The sequence below is a fragment of the Galeopterus variegatus genome, unplaced genomic scaffold, assembly GCF_000696425.1.
Source record: "Galeopterus variegatus unplaced genomic scaffold, G_variegatus-3.0.2 Scaffold2009, whole genome shotgun sequence".
NCBI lineage: Eukaryota > Metazoa > Chordata > Mammalia > Dermoptera > Cynocephalidae > Galeopterus > Galeopterus variegatus.
In genome coordinates, this window is record NW_007728120.1 from 146,115 (window position 1) to 165,783 (window position 19,669).

General features: G+C 38.3%; 1 protein-coding gene across 1 annotated transcript in view; it reads right to left on the reverse strand.

Annotated features, from left to right (window-relative positions):
• Positions 1 to 1,335: 1,335 nt before the first annotated feature.
• The window catches only part of SIN3A (SIN3 transcription regulator family member A), a 38,259-nt gene continuing 19,925 nt past the window's right edge, over positions 1,336 to 19,669 (reverse strand). The window contains exons 3-13 of the mRNA XM_008580057.1: positions 17,227 to 17,403; positions 12,581 to 12,687; positions 11,618 to 11,900; positions 10,102 to 10,353; positions 9,376 to 9,528; positions 9,071 to 9,229; positions 7,165 to 7,254; positions 5,850 to 5,968; positions 5,059 to 5,269; positions 4,621 to 4,737; positions 1,336 to 1,641 (exon numbers count right to left, since the gene is read on the reverse strand). Coding sequence (XP_008578279.1) covers positions 1,336 to 1,641; positions 4,621 to 4,737; positions 5,059 to 5,269; positions 5,850 to 5,968; positions 7,165 to 7,254; positions 9,071 to 9,229; positions 9,376 to 9,528; positions 10,102 to 10,353; positions 11,618 to 11,900; positions 12,581 to 12,687; positions 17,227 to 17,403 — 1,974 coding nt within the window. The remainder of the gene's footprint in view (positions 1,642 to 4,620; positions 4,738 to 5,058; positions 5,270 to 5,849; positions 5,969 to 7,164; positions 7,255 to 9,070; positions 9,230 to 9,375; positions 9,529 to 10,101; positions 10,354 to 11,617; positions 11,901 to 12,580; positions 12,688 to 17,226; positions 17,404 to 19,669) is intronic.

The window sequence follows — 19,669 nt, forward strand, 5'->3', positions numbered from 1 at the left end:
AATATGACATGACCCTTGACATGCCAGTAAGTATTCCATGAAAAAAGGGTTCTTCTTCCTTGGCCATTTAAAATGAAGTTAAACATGATTCTTTTTTTTTTTTTTTTTTTTTTAAATTAAAAAAAAAAAGATGACCGGTAAGGGGATCTCAACCCTTGGCTTGGTGTTGTCAGCACCACGCTCAGCCAGTGAGCAAACCGGCCATCCCTATATAGGATCCGAACCTGCAGCCTTGGTGTTATCAGCACCGCACTCTACCGAGTGAGCTACAGGCTGGCCCTTAAACATGATTCTTTACTGCAGACTTCCCAGAGCATTTGCTATGCTAATGGAAATGCAGAAGTCCAACAACAGAGAACTTGCATAGTAATGTTCTTTTGGACACAGTCTGGGAAGTTCTGATCAGAACAACTGATCCTAATGCTCCAGAAGACAGAGAAGAGTAAAAACCAAAAATAGTACTACAATTGAATAATAACCTGTCTCAAGAGTCAGATGTTAAATCTACTGAGAAGAACAGGAATAACCATCAATCTATGCCAGCTCTTGAGGGGAAGACTAGAGAGTAAAAAATAAAATATGGACAATTGTGAACTACACAGCAAACAAGAATTAATTTCCACCAGGTTCTACTGAGAGGACCCAGATCTTAGTGGAGGATTCAAGAGTGCCATGGACTTAGAGGACTTGGGGCTCAGTCCATTCTGTGGCCTATTTGATGCTTGGCTTTTGGTGGGTACAACAGCCCCTCTATACCTAAGTCTGACACAGAGGCTTGTTATGAGAAAGTAAGACATCCTTGGTAAAAATGGTAAATTACATCTTGTTTTTTATAAAGAGCATGTATCAAATTTTACAAAGACAAAGGGTGATTTTTCTCATTGAAAACCATGGTAACGCAAGGGTCAAGAGTTTGGATCCCCTTAAAGTCCAGCTGCCAAAAACAAAAGAAAAACAGAAAAACGAAGATGTTAATAATAACGTTTAGTATTGAGTGGCAGGAATATGGGTAGTTGTTTTCTTCTCTGTTCTTTTCTGTATTTTAAAACACCCCCTCAAACATACACAGAGAACACTCCTCCATGAACTTTCAAGGTTTCTTCTCTAATGCTGGTTACACAGAACCCCAACAAGAAGTTCTACTATCCCGCTTTGTCCAATTTCCAACAACCAGGGCTGGGGAGAAACAGAGGTCTCAAGGGACAATCAGGTCAAAACGAGAGCATAGGGCCAGCCTGTGGCTCACTTGGTGTTATCAGCACCACACTCTCCCATGTCAAGGGTTAAGATCCCCTTACTGTTCATCTTTTAAAAAAAAAAAAAAGAGAGAGAGTCTTAATTTAATGGGACACTGAATCTACTGTGAAATATACTAGCAGGAAGGGGACATTTGCTCAGGTACCTTTTAAGGACAATTGGAACAGCAATGGAGGGGTTCTTCCTCAGACCATCAATGATGTCAGCTGCTTTATCAGCATATATCCTCTGGAGTGCCTTTCGATGGATGACTTCCGACGTGCCCCCAAGGGTGTTGTCCAAGCGAAATTTGGCTTGTTCCTCAGCAGACAAGCGGGAAAGCTTCTTCTGTATTGCTTCCAGAACCCGGATTGTTGCCAGATTGGTCTCTAAAACTACATCAAGCTAAGGAGGAATATAAAAAAGGGCGAGGCTTAAGGTCCAAACCAGAATAGAATAGTAGTCAGGAGAATAAGGTAGGGAGTCAAACTCCCTACATTTGAATCCTGGCTCTGCTGTGCTAGCTATATAAGACTGTTTCCACGTCAATAAGATAGCGCCAACAGCACCTACTAGTCTCACAAGGTGGTTTTCTGGATTAAATGATAGGACCCACATAAAGTGTTTAGCACAATGCCCGGCACACAAAAAAACATACAATAAAGATAAATAAATGGGGGCCGGCCCAGTGGCGCACTGCTACAGTGCGCCGCTTGGGAGCGTGGAGGCGCTCCGGCCAAGGGTTCGGATCCCACATACAGACCGGCCGCTCACTGGCTGAGCGAGGTGCGGGTGCAACACTGAGGGTTGCGATCCCATTGCCGGTCCCGGTCCGGTACGGGCACGACACTGAGGGTTGCAATCCGTTGCCGGTCATGAAAAAAGACAAAAAGGAAAAAAAAAAAAAGATAAATAAATGGTAGTTATTACTTCTGTCACCAGCACCATAGTGTGCTTGATCCTAGACCAGAGGGACCTAACAGGAGACAACTTTACCGATACTTTACCCTAAACTTTCCTGAATTGCTAAGATCTGTTACGAACAATAACAATCAAACAATCTCTAAAAGACCATTCAAAATGATAAATCAATCTCAAGACAAGCTTTATGTACCATAACTTGAAATATTTAAATTTACTGAAATATCCATATCCAGTAGTAGTAACAACAGTGACTATTCATTCCTTAAGGAGTCAATGTTGTAGCTGTGTGTAACCATTTAAATTTTTACTGAACTCCTGGCACTTATTTTTTGGCAGTGCCCTAGCCTATCCTGGTTAAACATATGACTGACAAACTTTGAATCTACTTTTTTCCTAGTCTTAATACAAGATTTTCTTAATAAGAAACAGAAAATGAAGTAAACAAGCAGTTTCAAGGACCTACAACCAAGTATCTGCAGAAGTGCTCCCTAAGTTTTCTTGTTTTGGGACTGTGGTTATTTCTGGTCCCCCCTGCTCCCCCAATTATGGACAAATGATGGACTAAACTTCCGAGCTCCCTTATGATTGGATAGGGCCATGTAACTAGTTCTGGCAAATAAGTTGTGATGGGGTAGGTAGAAGTCATGTTTATTACTTCTAGGCTGGGACATTTAAGGGTGTGAGATTCTTCTGAGATCTCTTTTCCCTCTAGTGACTAGCAGTACTCAAGATGGTGGCACTATGTCAGCCTGGGTCCCAAAAAGGGGTTCTAATGAGCAAAACCTGCTAAACATCAATGCACATGTAAGAATGATCAAAATATAAAACTGTTTTTACAAGTCACTAAGATGTGGGGGTTGTCTGTACTGCATTACTAACCTCTCTTGATTGATAAAGGAACACTCCTTCAAACTAGCCCATCCCACCAAATCCTAAGCACATACACACACATCACACTTCTTTCATCTTCACCCTTGTAGTCACAAATGGGAATGAGGATGTTGCCTCACATTTGCAGGCGTACCAGTTGAGAGAACAGGAACAGCCTGTGAAAAAGAGATGCTAAGCTCTGCTTTCTAACTTATCACCTAACCTTACTAAGCACAGGTAACAAAAAAAGGCTTTCTTTAGCTTGATTAAACTCCCCATGGAAGTTAACATCTGTCATGATATAGTTTTCTGCAATGGTTGAAACTCATAAACACTGGGGCAAAGATGGCCAACCACCTGCCAATGGCCAGGCAGCATGTGGTTCTTCATTCAAAACACACTGAAACAGGTGAAGCAAGTATGAAGGGAGAAAACTGGAAGAGAGCTAAATCAGTATGGATTAAGAAAAAAGAATAAGACATCTCCTCCTATCCATGTAAATAAGCTCATTTATTCACTCTAGCTCTTCCCTTCAACAACTTTAAAATAAAGTCCCTAGTTTAACTTTCTTTCAAACAGAGCCAAATCAATACCAGAAATGAGAGAATTCCTGCTGTCACAGCAGAGTTGGTTGGTTAACAACAAGATACCTGCTAAGAGTAACAATACATACAGACCTTAAAATGAATCATTTAAAAAGTTTCAGGGGGGGCTAGCCAGTTAGCTCAGTTGGTTAGAGAGCAGTGTGGATAACACACCAAGGTCCAGGGTTTAATTCCTGGCCAGACACCACCTACTTTCCCCCCACCCCCAAAAAAACCCAGTTCCAGGAAATCTCTATAGACCTCAGAATACTGATTTTCTATAGTATATGAAACACAATTGTCTTTAAATGCCATTCACAATCCAAAGGATTACTTACTCATCAATGGATAACTTCAGTTAAAGGGGCTAAAGTAACCTAGATAAGTCACATCTGCCATTAAAAATTTTTTTTACTGATATTGCTGTGGACTGATTGAATTGTTTCCCCCAAAGTCCATATACTGGAAGCTTAATTCCCACTGTAGCTGTTGAGTGTGGGAAATTCTATTATGGTAATTGAAAGGCGGGGCCTTGAAGAGGTGATTAGATTGAAGGGTCACGCCACAGTGAATGGATTAATAACGATGGTCAGGGGCGTGGTTCTGAGGGCTTTAAGAGGAGTGGAAGAGGTTAGTCTCTCTCTGCTCCACCATTTTCTACCATGTGAAACCCCTGAGGTTGCTGAAAAGCCACCACCAAAGAAGGCTCTCACCATGAGTGTTCCCTGGACTTTGGACTTCTCACCTTCCAAAACTGAAGCAATAAATTCCAATTTCTTATAAATCACCCAGTTCCAGGTATTTCTACCATAAGCAACAGAAACGGACTAATACAAATAGACTAAACAGAAACAGACTAATACTATACTTGACAAATGCATAAAGCATGGTAAGTACCACAACAAGCATTTACCACAGAAGAATGTGAGCCTGTGTCTTCAGTCTAAAAAAGCCAACCTTCCCATCTCCTACTTCCCCAAACTTCAAATGACAGAAGAAGTTGTACCTCAAAGCGTTCATCTTCACAGCGATAAATATGTTCTTCATACTGAGTCTTCTTGGAACTAACAAAGGTGGAATCCTCAGACCATGAAGGGAAGGAAACCCAAGTATCATTTAAAACCTTTGGGTAGAAGAAGAGACTGAAATAAAAGTCTACAAAAGCTTTCTGGAGATTGAGCATTCTCAATAAAAAGATAGACAAAAAACTAAGGGAGGGAATAAACAGCTAACATTACTGCATATACTTCACCTTCAGCAAGCTTACAAAAGGACACTAGTATGACAAAGGCTATGAATATAAATGTAAAACATTTTCTTTTGAAAAAGGATAGAGAATGTTCTTAATTTAATCATCCACGTAAATTCTTAATCCTTAGTACCACCACTCCCTTCAGGATGAAGCTGAGGGTCCAGGGCTGTTCCTCATTAGGGAAGGCCTTACCTCTTTACAGAGAGGAGTCCGTCCTGTACACTTGGGCTGCTGATAACTCTTCGGTAGGGCTCGATAACTGGAGCCCAAGCGTTTACAAGACGCATAATCTATCTCCATGGCAATGCCCTCTGTGGCTCGTTCCTTTGGAAAGGTTTCCAGATGTACAGACTCCTTATAGCCCAGAAAGTTTTTAAACCAATTAAACAATTCAGGGAATTTCCTGAAGAACCAAACCAAAAACTGATAAGCAATTTAGAGGCACTGTGCAGTTATCCTGAGGTATGACTACCACCATTTGGTGTTGGGGCAGAACTCTGCTACCAGGGACAAATTCCAATGACTACTATTTCCTGACTAAGTGGCAAACACTGCTTTTGAGCATTTGGTTTCCCCTTTTCTTACAGAATACTCTCACATCAGTTAAAATGACGATGGAAGAGTTGCATTGAAACTAGGAAATAACTAGCCATTCCTTTGATCAAGAATATTGCTTCAATGTTCACAATATTCTTAGGTTGTCAGATACAGTCAAGATTCTAGAACCCTGAGAGAGATTTGTCTCTATAAACATCCCAGCACTGAGCAGAGGACGAGAAGCTACTACTCTTGGCCACTAGTCAATAGATACTTTGGTGCCCTTTCTGACTATTTTCTCATCTTTAGACTTGGACTAGAAGACCTCTCAGGACTCTCTTGACAGTGACATTTGACATTAACTTTCCCTACCATATACTCTCGCAAATCAAGTATTACCTTGCCTTCATATCACGCATCAGGGCTAAGCCCCTCACTTCACTTACCCCAGGAAAGGAGAGACTAGTTGCACAAGCTCAGCCCGAGAAATCACCTCCTGATTAAAAATAACAAGACAGCGCAGGAAATTTTCATAGGCTTCTGCACTCCGTAGAGCCTTTCGGACCTTATGAGGACAACCAAAATAATAAAAGTTAAGTGGGGAACTGAGATCCTCAATTACTTTTTAAAAACTTGGGAAATTTGAACTGATATTTAATAATACTAAGGGATTAATGTTAAGTTTTTTAGATGTGATGATTATTTGGAAAAAAGGAGTCATTTTAAAAAGAAACTTACCAAAATATTTATGGATGAAATAATATTGTAACTGCGATTTGTGTCTAAGTGATCTGGGATGGGTGAGAGTATATATAAAACAAGTACATCGACTAGGAGTTGGGAACTGCTGAAGCTGAATGATAGGTATATGTGAAGGATCATTTTACTATATTCTCTTTAATTTTATATATGTTTAAAATTTGCCATAATAAAAATTTTTATAGTGAGATCCTGGAGTATACCTTCTCATATGCTTAATTCTCCAAACCATATCAGAGGTCCCCAAGCTTTTGTTGCCTCTCCTAACAGATGTTTTCAGCAAGAGTCTTTGTCAACACTGTTATTAAGTTCTGGTAATCTTGATAATGATCACTGAATATAAGATACTTCTGTCCTCTAACCTGATCTTTTTCCTTCTTCTATTTACAATATTAAGCATTTTAATATCCAAAAATCTAAAAATGTTCAATGGCATAAAGTAAAACTAAGCTGGCTAGATGACCAATCCAGAGTTTCAGTTCCAAAAGTAAATATTTAGCATTGTAGTCTAAACAACACCATTTATATCAGTAATCTCAACTGTGGCTGCTCATTAGAATCACCTGGGGAGCTTTGAAAACATACAATTAAATCAGAATTCCCTGAACCCAATATGTGCATACCACAAATTAGTATCACAGCAATTAGATTACAACTCATCTGAAGTCCTCAACAACTGGTGCAGGTACTGACAATCCCCAGGGAGGTCCAAACATCTTTTGAGAAGAACATGATACATTTTCTAAAAACCTGTCTTCTACCATGGAAAATGCTATATTTTGCCACAAACTACTTAATGAAACCAAAGCAGACAATGCTATCATTTCTCTAGCTGTGCTAATAGTTCTAGCAGACTGAAAAGACACAACTTGGGAACTATGCTAAAAAAAAAATCAGTCCTGATCAGTTTGATGCTTTAAAAAAAAAAAACCTTCTTGGGGATAAGGTGATTTTCATTTGGCATTAATAGTTAGTATCAAATCTAATTAATTCATTACTCACTTTATCGAAAAATAATGATTCAGTTCCTACACCATGCTTGCTGGCATCTGCCATAGAAGAGTCCTTTAGGCTGAGCAGTTTGGGTTTTTTCTGCAAAGATGGAAAAATACCAACATGTAAGATTCAAAGAGTGGATTTCTCTGAATTTTATTTTCATCTGTGTTCAATGGTTCCATCACTGAAACCACTGCTGGCTAATAATTTGGAACAAAAGAGAACTCAAGTCACTAACTCACTTTAAACCATAAAAGGTTTCTATTTGTCTTTTTTATTTCAGTTTGCCTGTCAGTTTCTTTCTCCTCTGGAGGTTCACAGGTCATTCTATTCCCCAAAAGGTCTCTCCAGAAATGATCACGGCATTACTGTGACAAACTTTTAGATTAATATCCTTACTTTTTCCAGAGGCCAGAAGCAACTTTATTTGGAATCTAATGCCACTGCCTTGTTTTTGTACCTGTTTAGGAAGAAGAGGCTATTTGTAAAAAGAGCTGGTGTAGATTGCCTGGAATGGACAGAAATCAATCTTTAACCTTTAATAATATTTCATTAAAAAAATTCACAAAAAAGCACAGTTTATTTTCCTAATAGAAGGAATAACTATCTTAGCAATATCCACTCAGACTAACATTGTTCTTTTAAAGGAAATGAATAGGCCATGACATAACTCTGTCAAGCAAAAATTTACTTTTAAAAATCCTCACTATCTGTAAAAAAAATACACAAACTCAGTGAGAAGCAGCACATTTACCTTGGCCATCTCAGAGTACACTTTCTTAGAAGCCATAGCCTCGGCTTACACTGACGAAGGAGAAAGTAGGTGTGGAATTGTAAGCCCCCTATATATTGTTTCCACCTGTGGGTAATTAAGTATGGGAGGAGATAAATCCGAGAGTGGAGCATACCTACTGAGCTGATTCTTGCTACCTACATAACTAATACTGTTTATTGAAGTGAAGAAACAAACTATTACTATGTTCAACTTAATTTCAAAAGGAGAAACCATTACAAACACTAAAAAAAAGTCCTTCAAAAATGTCACCAACACCTATTGTCAGTCTTTGTAGTTATTCTCCTGTTCACCAGTCACCTCTTACTATTACACATTCCACCAGCCTTTATTCTTTAAATTGTAGACATAGCTATCTCTTCCATAATACATACTGCTTTAGAAGTCACTAAGGAATTCAACAATCGATATATACACCTAGCCCTCTCACTATCACAGCTGCACTACATCAAAGAAGGGAACAAGCTTAGCTTTCTGTAAGCAGACTATCAGTACTCATTATAATACGAAACATCAGGTGATGGGTTACTAATAGGAGTTTAAGACCTCCCTCTGCTACAGCCCAAAGGTCCTGCCTTGGAGATTAAGATTATTCAGATAAGATCTGGAAACCATACAAAGAATCCTGGGCAGTACAGGCCTCTAGACCAAACAGATCTCACAAAGCATATACACTTTATTCATAAGAGGACCTCAGAGACCATTCACTTATTCCTGAAACAATTATCAAACCCAAGAATCTTCTTTCTTAGCACAAGGCAAGTCTAAAGCATCAAATCAGAAGAAAGGAAAAATAAGTAAGTCTAAGAAACCCTTGGCAGCAAACAAAAAAATGAAATGACAGCTGATGGCAAAGAAAAGAGATAATATAGGAAAAAAACAATAAGAACTCAAAAAAGCACAGTCATCCAAGCAATCAGTGTTATTCTAACACTCTTTTGTAAAGCCAGATAAGAAGCCTGGCATTGGGTTTCTGGGACATATATCAACCTACTGGATTGGAATATCCAGATCCAATTGTCATCATGCTTAGGATAAGAAAATATGACCACATAGAGAGTACTTGTCCACTAGACTTACTCATGGAAGTCAAAGTGAGCAGCCACTGCCCATTCTCACCTTCACTGGAGGGGTGGTTCCCGTTCCAGAGTGCCTGCGGATCTGGCAGCCATTCTGGCTGGGCCTCTGTGGCTTATTGTTCAGTTGGGGCTTCTTCACAGTGCCTCCATGGTCATTTCTCACAGAATCAACCTTCTCAGCAGTTGTTTTGCTTAAAAGCTGATTTAAGACACATGAAAGAGATTAATGCTCTTATCAAAACAAATACGTGTCATCTAGGAAAAGTCCCTTTCTGATTACAAATTTCCAACTTAGTTTCTAAGATAATAATCCTAAAGAGTATAGTTCTTCTACATAAAACTTACCACAGAGCTGTTGGCATCTGGTAGGAACTGTCCAAACTCTGACAGCAGATCTTCCTGGTTTTTAAAGAGACGAGCCACCTGGGCATACACCTCCTGCTCAGTCAACGCTGGAGTATAGTTTCCACCAGCTTCCTTGGCATTTCGCTGCTCCTTCTGAGGAATTACAAATTGGAAGAGATCGTATTAGAGGACCATTGTTTTGAATCAGTCACCTTTGCACACTTTCTGTAATTTCTGATAAGAGCAATGTTGTTATCTACATAGACTACACTTAAGAAGAAAATTCATGTTCTTAGCACCTTTTCTGACTTTAAGCTTTAAGAAAGGAGCGGAAGATGGTTAATGACAATTAATTCCTTTTAAAACTACAGCAGTAAATATAAATGCCCAGAGGACCACTACCAACTAATAAAACACAAAACATAAGAGAAATTTCTTCTTCTAGTGTAGATTAACTAGACTGTACAAATTGTCTTCTATACTTCCCAGATAAAACAGGCATACATTCCACAGGGCAGAGACTTTAAACATCTTGACTGAATGCTACAGCTACAGGGCAATCACATCAGGCAAATAAAACTGGTTTTATAAACACACATCATCCTTTCTAACTGGTTAATTTGTAGTACGAATTTAGACAGGATAATGATTATTCAAGTTCTTCTTGAGGTAGATACCCTCAGATGGTGGCCTGGTTAAGACAGGCTGAATGGTCAATGCTCTTACCTGGTATGTGTGCAAAATCTCCAGGAACGCTTTGTAGATATCCGGTTGGCCCTGGAATCTGTTCTTTATCTTATTAACATAGTTGATAGCATGATTAAACTCCACAGGCTGATTGTTCTGCAAGGATGGGCCCGTTCCCAATGAGATTGTCACTGGTGTATGAGGCTGGACTGGTGGAGAACGTGGGGATGCATATGGCGGGAGTGGGGGAGTCTGCTGACTGGCTGGAGTATGTGCTTGAAGTTGAGAAGGCTAAAAAGAAAAAAGTATTCTCCTCAGGAGCACAGATGGTTTGACATAAGGAAAGAAAGTTCAAATTAAAGAGAAACAAGGTGTCTGACCAATTTATATCCTTTATTTATTCACCCAGGCCAGGCCATTTCAGCCCACTCAAATCATATTGGACAGGGGTGAGAAGTGTAGAGAGGTCACACATTCTGATACAAATATCATGGCCTCAAATTTTCTAAATAAAACTTTAAAACTGAAGCTATCTTCAATTACAGGGAATAATTTTTCATATGCAATTTTAAAGCTCACTAACTCAACAGGTACGATTAGAAATAAATTCATTCTACACAGATCTTTAATGTCAAAAAAGACAACACCTCAATTGTTGCTTTAACTCCACATAAAAAACTATTCGGGGGGGGAGAGGGGGATAGGGAAAGATTGGACAAGGGGCATAAAGTATAAGTATGATTTGTAACAATATATATGCTAGTAAAGTTGAGCTGATCAACATATGTCAAAGTTGAACCCCCAAAATATGTATAATCAATTACAACACAATAAAAATCTTTCTAAAAAGTCTTCTGGACCTGCTCTGTCCAATAGAACTCTCTGAGATGATGAAATGTTCTTTATTTGCACTGTCCTGTACAACAGCCACAAGCCACATGTGGCTTTTTTTTTTTAAAGATGACCGGTAAGCGGATCTTAAACCTTGACTTGGTGTTATCAGCACCACACTCTCCCGAGTGAGCTATGGGCCGGCCCCACATGTGGCTATTGAGCACTTAAAATGTAGCAAGTGCAACTGAAAAATGGAATTTTAATTAATTTAAATAGTCACATGTGGCTCGTGGCTACTGTATGAGACAATGCAATTCTAGACCAAGAACACCTCATCATCATCATCATCAACAGGATCTTCTGCTTGCCTTGATATGACCTAATCTGTAAGTGGAATAACTTCTGTAAAATGATGACTATGGGCAGAAGCAAAATTTGACCATAAGATGACCATTTCTGTCTGTGCTGTCTACACAAACACCATCACCACCTGTTGGATGCTTTCTTAATAGGCAGAAGTCAAGGACAAAGTCCTTGTAGATTGCTGATATGTTAATTTAAATAGATATCTAAATGTGCTGTGTAAACATAAACAACATTACGTGACTACTACATCTTCTCTGATGAAATCTTTGTAATTTGGGTATCTATCTAAGTCTTATGTAAAGGAAAAATGTCAAAGGAGGATGTTTCAGATATGCAATATTTTCCAAGTGCTTACCTTGCTGACTTTGGCAGGTGGGGGCTGAGGAGTTGGCTGGACAGGAGCTGGGGCTGACTGAGCTGAAGGCTGGGAAGGATGTTGGGGTGGTGGTTGAGGCTGGGGCTGGATGCCATGGGTGGGGATCTGATGAACCTGGCCAGGAGTTGTCACGTTCACCATGTCATTGGTTTGCACCTCAATTTTGTAGCCAGGTGGCAAGAAGGTGTTGAAGCCCATGATCAGGTCAGGGTGGCCTTTGAACAGCTGAGACACACGACTAATCACCCCTGGAGTATCAATGCTGATTAAAAAAAAAAAAAGAAAGAAAAGTGATTAATGGAAAGCTTGGCAAACACTCAACTAAGAAAAAAATTCCACTAGGTTTTCTCAAAACAGAAAAATAGATAAAAATCAACCTGCACATTATAAGATTAATGACACACAAAGAACACTAAAATTCTAAAGCCATTTAGCTTTAGATCTAAAGAGGCTTGGTCACAATTTTGAACAGAATATATGTTCATGGTAACAATCCTATCAAGCAAATAATACTCAGACAGTAAAACTAAAGCTGCAATTCCCAAGCAAGATCCAACCTTTGATACACCAGTACAATCATTTTGTGGGCATGCATCTACATAGTTCAGATGAGTACCTCTCCTACAATAGCTCCATGCCAGAATATCAGGGTATCTTAAGCCATTAAAAAATCAAGAAGCCTAAATCATTACCAGTGCTACTTCCTTGATTGAGAGAAACTACTAAGAAAAATTTTAGTTAAGAAAAATTTACTAATAGAAAAAAACCTAGTGGCTATAATTTCCATTAATAAAGAAATATATAAAATAAAGGCAGGATCCTGAAAATTCAACTTCAAAAAGGGAGTATCCTTGTTTATCCAGCAGATAAGAATAAGCTGTATCTTCCCTCCAAAATCAACATGCCAAGAACAAAACTTGAGTACAACCACACGTCTTTTACCTCTGAGACTTAAACTCCTTCATGATGTCAAGGAAATCATTGTAGACCTGAGGCTGGCTACCAAATTGCAGCTTCACCTGGTCAAGATAGGATAGCGCATCCTCCACCTGAGACAGGGATAAATCTCAAGGTTATAAAAAGAAAACCAAGAATTACAAAAAATAATTTATGCTTAAATAAACTTAACATAGTAAATGAAACAGATATACATATATAATATTAAAAATTAGTATAGATGCCAATAATAACACTCAAGCCTAAAATTAAAATGACCTCATATAATCTTTAGCCTTGTCGTGGATAATTTTGGAGAGAATAATCAGTGAAGAAAAATCACATTAATACATCACTCATTTATTCATTTCATAAGTATCTACTGAGCTATAATATGACAAGTCCAATGCAGGTACCAAGGATTCAATGAAAAATAAGTCACAGCTTCTACTCTACAGATCATTCACACCCAATTGAGAATTATAACACAGTTGGGGTAAGTCAGTAATCATTGAGCGCCTGGAGAGCACATCCCCACCCGCCCCCCAAAAAATGAGGAAGAAGGCTTCCCCAGGAGTGATATATAAACTGAGACCTAAGTTTACACAAGTTAGCAAAAGTGAAGACCACTAAAAAAAGTCAAAGGAAGCAGTATGGCAAAATCCCAGACAGGACACCATATGGTACATTGGAAATGTGAAAACAGTTTAGTTTGGCTGGAGGGTTTGTGGTGAAGAGGAGGAGTATTGGTAGGAAGAGTAAAAAGAGATGAGACAGGAGAAGCAGTAGGATCTAGATCCTGAAAGGACTTGTAAATCTTATTATTTTTATCACTTTCTGCACATTTTTATCATATTTTTCTGCACTTTCATGTATTCAATTTGGCTACAGTGTAGAGAAAAACTGGCACAAGGGCAGTATAGACTGAAAGAAAATAATAAGACCAGTTATGATATAGGGACAATTGGATAACTTATGTAAGAGTAGTGACTTGAATTACAGTACTGGACAAAAGAACAGAGAGAGCTGCATAGACTAAAGCTTTTGGGGAGGCGGAAGTGACAGATATCAGGAACTGATCGGATATGGGAGATAAGGGAGAGCTAGCATTCAAAAGTGATCCACAACAAAGAGAAAAAGGTTTGAAAGTCTAAAAAGTTATGAGTCTGAGTTAGGACAACTTAATTTTAATCAGGAAATACTCAAAGGAAATACCCACGAAGTGTTTCCTATATACTCTGGGATAAATATTTTAAATTATACAAAATATCAGGTTCAACATGTTTCAGAAATAAACATCTGGGGAGGGAGGTTTCGGTAATGGGCCACAATAATCAACCACATTGTATATCGACAAAATAAAAATTAAAAAAAAAAAAAGAAATAAACATCTGATTTGACATAAACCACACTCTTTCGATACACTGTAAAATGGAACAATTAAATGGTGTTATGGCTTAAATGTGTCTCCCAAAATTCACATGTTGAAACTTAATCACCAACGTGATAGTATTAAGGGGAGCCTTTAGGAGGTGATTAAGCGATTAACAATGGGATTAGTGACCTTATAAAGGGCTGGAGGGAACTAGCATTGATCCCTTTTGCCCTTCTGCCACCATGAGACAACAACAACGTTCAAGGTGCCATCTTGGAAGCAAATACCAGGCCCTCACCAGGCACTGAACCTGCTATCACCTTGACCTTGGATTTCCCAGTCTCTGGGGAAAAAAATGGACTGTGAGAAATTTCTATTATTTATAAATTACCCAGTCCAGGTACTTTGTTATAACAGCACTAACGAACTGAGACAAACGGTATTTTGAGAGTTGTCCAAACTACCATTATGGCCATGGTTAATCAGAACACTTCAGTGTAGCTAGAGCGCAGATTGTACACTTAAGTCAATACCCACTTGTTTGATGGCTGGTTTTTTCTGTATTTTACAAATAATGTGACAATTTCTGTTGAAATTTAATGGGCTATTTAATTCATATTCAGAATTTTTCGTATTGAAATGTTTTATTAAGGATCAAGTTGATCAGACATAAAACTCTAAGTTGCAGAAAAAACAAAGACTTTAAAAGATATTTAAGAATAGCACTCTCCATCATATGACAAAGGAAGAGTTATCAAAAATAACAAACATGATATAACTACTTGCAGAGAGAGAAAAAGAAACCCGAAGAAAAGAAATGATGTGTGTTATGTTCATATTTGGAAGAAAAAGGTATTGAAGGTTATAGTAAGCCACTGTTGGAAAAATAGTTATAAAAAAATAGTTATAAAATAACACTACGCTTAAAAAACCCAGCATGACACCCACATTATAAAGGAGCCACCTGCATGTGAGAATAGTGAGGAAGTTCCCTCATTATCTAAAGTATAGTCTAACTCTTGATAAAAGCGCATATATAGTTCTAGGAAGCACAATTTATAAGAAAACAACTTGGATAGTTATTTAGACACTACAGATTTATGGAAGCACTCGGGAGACTCTTAGATCCTGCTAAGGAATTTTCCTGGCTCACTTCAACAGAAAATTATTAAGGTCCCGAACCTTCTGAAGTTTACAATCTTGTTAGAGAGACAAACTCAAGCAACTGTAAAGAGAACTTGCTAACTATGTATTAATATCTGTGCTGCTGGCACTCAACAGATAACTACATCACATCAAACATACTTCAAATTATTCAAATCTCTCCATGTCACCAATCTGCCAAAGGCCAATAAGAAAGTATAGACACTTGAAATAACCTGAGAACTCTCACTGGACACACTTCCTTATTATAGATTATAAATGGTTTACTGAAGTTGATTCGAATGCTTGTAAAGCACTTTAAGATTGGTCCAAAAATGTGGCAACGTGGGAATACTGAGTTAAATTACATGGAGGCACAAGAAGCATTTTACCTCTCCCCATTAGAAAGGAAATACAACAAGTTGTGTTAGGAACACAGTCAAGGGCTTGTAACTAAAAGAACAGAGAAAGGAATCCTAACACTACCAATAACTTACTCTATAACCCCAAATCCAAAGCCCTTCCTTGCTTCCTTGCCAGTTTCTGTAAAGCAAACAAAGCACAATCCGTATACTTATACCCAAGACTCCTATGAGGAAGGTAACTAAAACAGGTGCTGTGCTTTGATAGGGCTCGTTGGAAAAGGCTATAATAAACATGTTTTTGTTAGTTTAACAGCAAGTTTATAAGCTTTTTTGCAACATTAAGGTATTAGCTGCTGAATACAGTATTAATATGGAATTTATCATACCAAACTAAATATTTTCAGGACTTGGTGAAATGCCAAGTCCATAATAATAATAAATTTTGGTACACAGCCATCACTTTACAAGCAGAGAGTAAAAATGTTTTAAGAAAAACCCCAGTATTGCTTATATAAACTTTCCCAAAGACAGAACCCAGAGTGAAGTTTCAAGCCCAAATAATTTGCACTTTCTTTAAAGACTTTGCTTTAGTCAATTATTAATTATTTAAACCAACACAGTAAATTTTACAATATTCCTCCATATATCTTAGCTTTGGTATGCTTTATGATACTTATGTAGCATTTAATGCCCTTAGGTCAATATTAAACAAGTTCCTGAGAACCCAAACCAGTGAGGGCAGGGGTCAGGGAGAACTAAATTAAGTATCAAGGAAAACAGAAGGAAGAAATATTTGCTACACATGGATGTGTCTTTCAAGGGTATATTGCTCATTCCTACCTATGAGCAACTTTACATAATTAGGCTGATATGATTAAATGAAGATCTAACATCTTGCTCTTTATAGTTTTCTTTTTTGGCAATGGGCCGGTACAGGAATTGAACCCTGGACCTTGGTGTTATCAGCATCACACTCTAACCAACTGTACTAACCGGCCAGCCCCCTAGTTCCCTAATTTAAATTTCCTATACTCAATTTAAAATTTTATATATATGTAAAATTAGAGAAGTTGAAACCTGGAACACTTGCTGCAACAATCACACATATTAAAAGTAACACTGAAGTAAGAAGAGTGACAAGGTTAGTTGTGAACACAAGCTTCACTTCACAGACATCTCATGAATTTCAAAGCACTGGAAACCTACCTCACATACTCAGCAGAACAGATGAAAACACTGATGCTTAATTCACAATTACAGTTTTCCCCCAACTTTATTAAGTTTCCCCAAAAAGTGTTAACTAAGGGTGGACTTGAAAATGCCAGCCAATTCAGCTATTCATAAACAGAAGAAAAAGATTAAACCATAAGATATATTACTGGGCAGATTTACTGCACGGGCCTGTAGCCAATCGTGTGTGCTCAATAAAACCTTATACGATGCTAAGAATTGAATTCAAAAGGAAGCATCCAAAAAATGGACTTTAACGTTTATTTTATATGAAAATAGCCCTTTAATTTTGATAATACTTGAGTACCAGGCATCTGTACCTTTCACAAACAGTTCTTAAGCATATTCTTCTCTGCACAAGGCACTGGTGCCAAGATGGAAAATACATATAAGCAGGTTTCAAAACAAAAAGTACAACTTCTTTCGATTCATCCCCTGCTCTCTTGTGTTAAAAGTTGTCACACCACCACTAATAGGTGAAGCTAATGCTTCCTGCTAAAGATAAACTTCTTGACTCAAGGAAAGGAGCTGAATACCACCTTGAGCCTCTGAAACTGCTGCTGTCCCTGCACTGGTGCAACTGGTGGGGCTGGATGAGCATGGCTCTGGACCACCTGGCCTCCATGGGGCTGCACAGCTGTTGGGTGATGATGGCTGCTATGCACTGCTGCTATGGTGGGCCCATGACTGCTGGAGCTCTGTGGAACAGCTGAAACCTGGTGTGGACGAAATACAGAAAAGAAATGTCAAGGCTTGTGCATTCTTCCCCAAATGTATCTAGAGAAATAACACAAATGCACGAAGCATGCATGCATATCTCTGCATGCACAAAGATAATTAATTAGAAACCCAAATTTCCCACAAAAAGGAACTGAAGAAATAAATTATAGCCCACCCATATCATAACAGAATACTTTCTAGATATTAAAAATTATATAGCCTATGGCTTCTCAAACTATCTGTGAAAGACCAGTTTTCCTTAAACTCCAATCCATCATGGGCTACTACTTATGTAAAATACAATAAATGTGAATTACTAGAAAAGAGAAATAAAAATACATAAACCCATAATTTTCATCATCGGATTTTACAGATATAAAATTATGATGTCCAATTGCTATAAAAGTTTCTAAACACTGTCAATTTTGGTACTTATCACATCACAGACTAGTAACAAAGTATACAGATCAGCCATTTGTGGACCACACTTTGAACAGCACCGATATAGGTGTATATATTTTAACACACAAAAAAAATGCTCATAATTCATAAACTAAATATATTCATGTATTTCATGTAGATTTAAACTTAAAAAAAAATTTTTTTTTGGTGGCTGGCCAGTATGGGGATCTGAACCCTTGACCTTAGTGTTATAACACCACACACTAACCAACTGAACTAACCAGCCAGCCCCCCAGAACTTTTTAAAAAGCACATTACAGGGCTAGCCAATTAGCTCAATTGGTCAGAGCATGATGCTTATAACACCAATATCCAAGTCCAGGGTTTGACCCCTGTAACAGCCAGCCACCATACATGAATAAACAAATAAATAAATGTACATTACAGGCAATATATAATAAAATAAAAAGATTTTAAACCCTAGACAATGACTAGAGCAAAATGTTAGCATTTAATCTTGTGGTGGTGGAATTACAGAATTGTTTTGTTTATTTTGCTTATCTTTATTTGCTACAGTGACTAAGTATTATTTCTAAAGTAAAACAAAAAGTTTTTCCAAATTGTTGGTGGTTTGGCCTCAAACGTATTTGTTTTCTATTGTCTCTCTCTCTAATCTCTCCTGTGTCTTACAAATGTAGGGGTAAAATAAAAGTAGAAGTCCTTTTCCTTCCATTTCTATTGTAAGAAATGCTTTATAAAATTTCCAGAGCTTTTTTATTTTCCTATTTCAGAACTGTTAATCACTACAGAAGACAACTAATGACAATATTCCTGATCTCTCCATTCCTAAAATAAGTAAATAACATAAAACTTTCTTTCTCTGACCAATGTAAACTGTGTACCACAACTTAAGAAAGAATAAAGCTTTTTCTTTTTTTAAAGATGACCAGTAAGGGGACCTTAACCCTTGACTTGGTGGTGTCAGCACCACGCTCTCCCAAGTGAGCTAACCAGCCATCCCTATAATAGGGATCTGAACCCTTGGCCTTGGTGTTATCAGCCCCACACTCTTCCAAGTGAGCCACGGGCCGGCCCCAGAATAAAGTTTTCAAATCCTCACAGGTTTATAAAAATTACCCTGGGGGTGGGAGGTGAAAGGAAAAAATAAAGCACTACATATAAATCCACATAAACAATACAAAACATATTGAGAATAAAAAACTATTTAGGCAATTCTAAAAGTTCTAATGTATCTCTCACAAGATGGACTATTATTCTGAGCTTCCATATTCCAACATGTATATTTTTACAAGTTTTACAAGTTTATTCGTTTTTACAAGACTTAATTGGAGTTTATAAATATTTGAGATGGCTAGTTTTATACAAGCATATTATAGTTTCCTGTAGGAATATATTTAACTATTTCAAGTGTAGGAAATAGCCACTAACCTATTCAGATAATAAAAGTAATCACCCGGGCCAGCCCGGTGGCGCACTGCTGCAGTGCGCCGCTTGGGAAGCACAGCGGCGCTCCCGCCAAGGGTTCGGATCCCACATACAGACCGGCCGCTCACTGGCTGAGCGAGGTGCGGGGGCAACACCGAGGGTTGCGATCCCGTTGCCGGTCCCGGTCCAGTGCGGGCGCAACACTGAGGGTTGCAATCCATTGCCGGTCACAAAAAAAGAGACAAAAAGGAAAAAAAAAAAAAAAAAAGTAATCACCCAAGGAAAAAAAGCAACTTCTTTTCCTTCTAAGCCCTAACTTAAAAGATTTGATCTGGGCCGAGCCCGTGGCACACTCGGGAGAGTGCGGCAGTGGGAGCGCAGCAGCGCTCCCGCCACGGGTTCAGATCCTATATA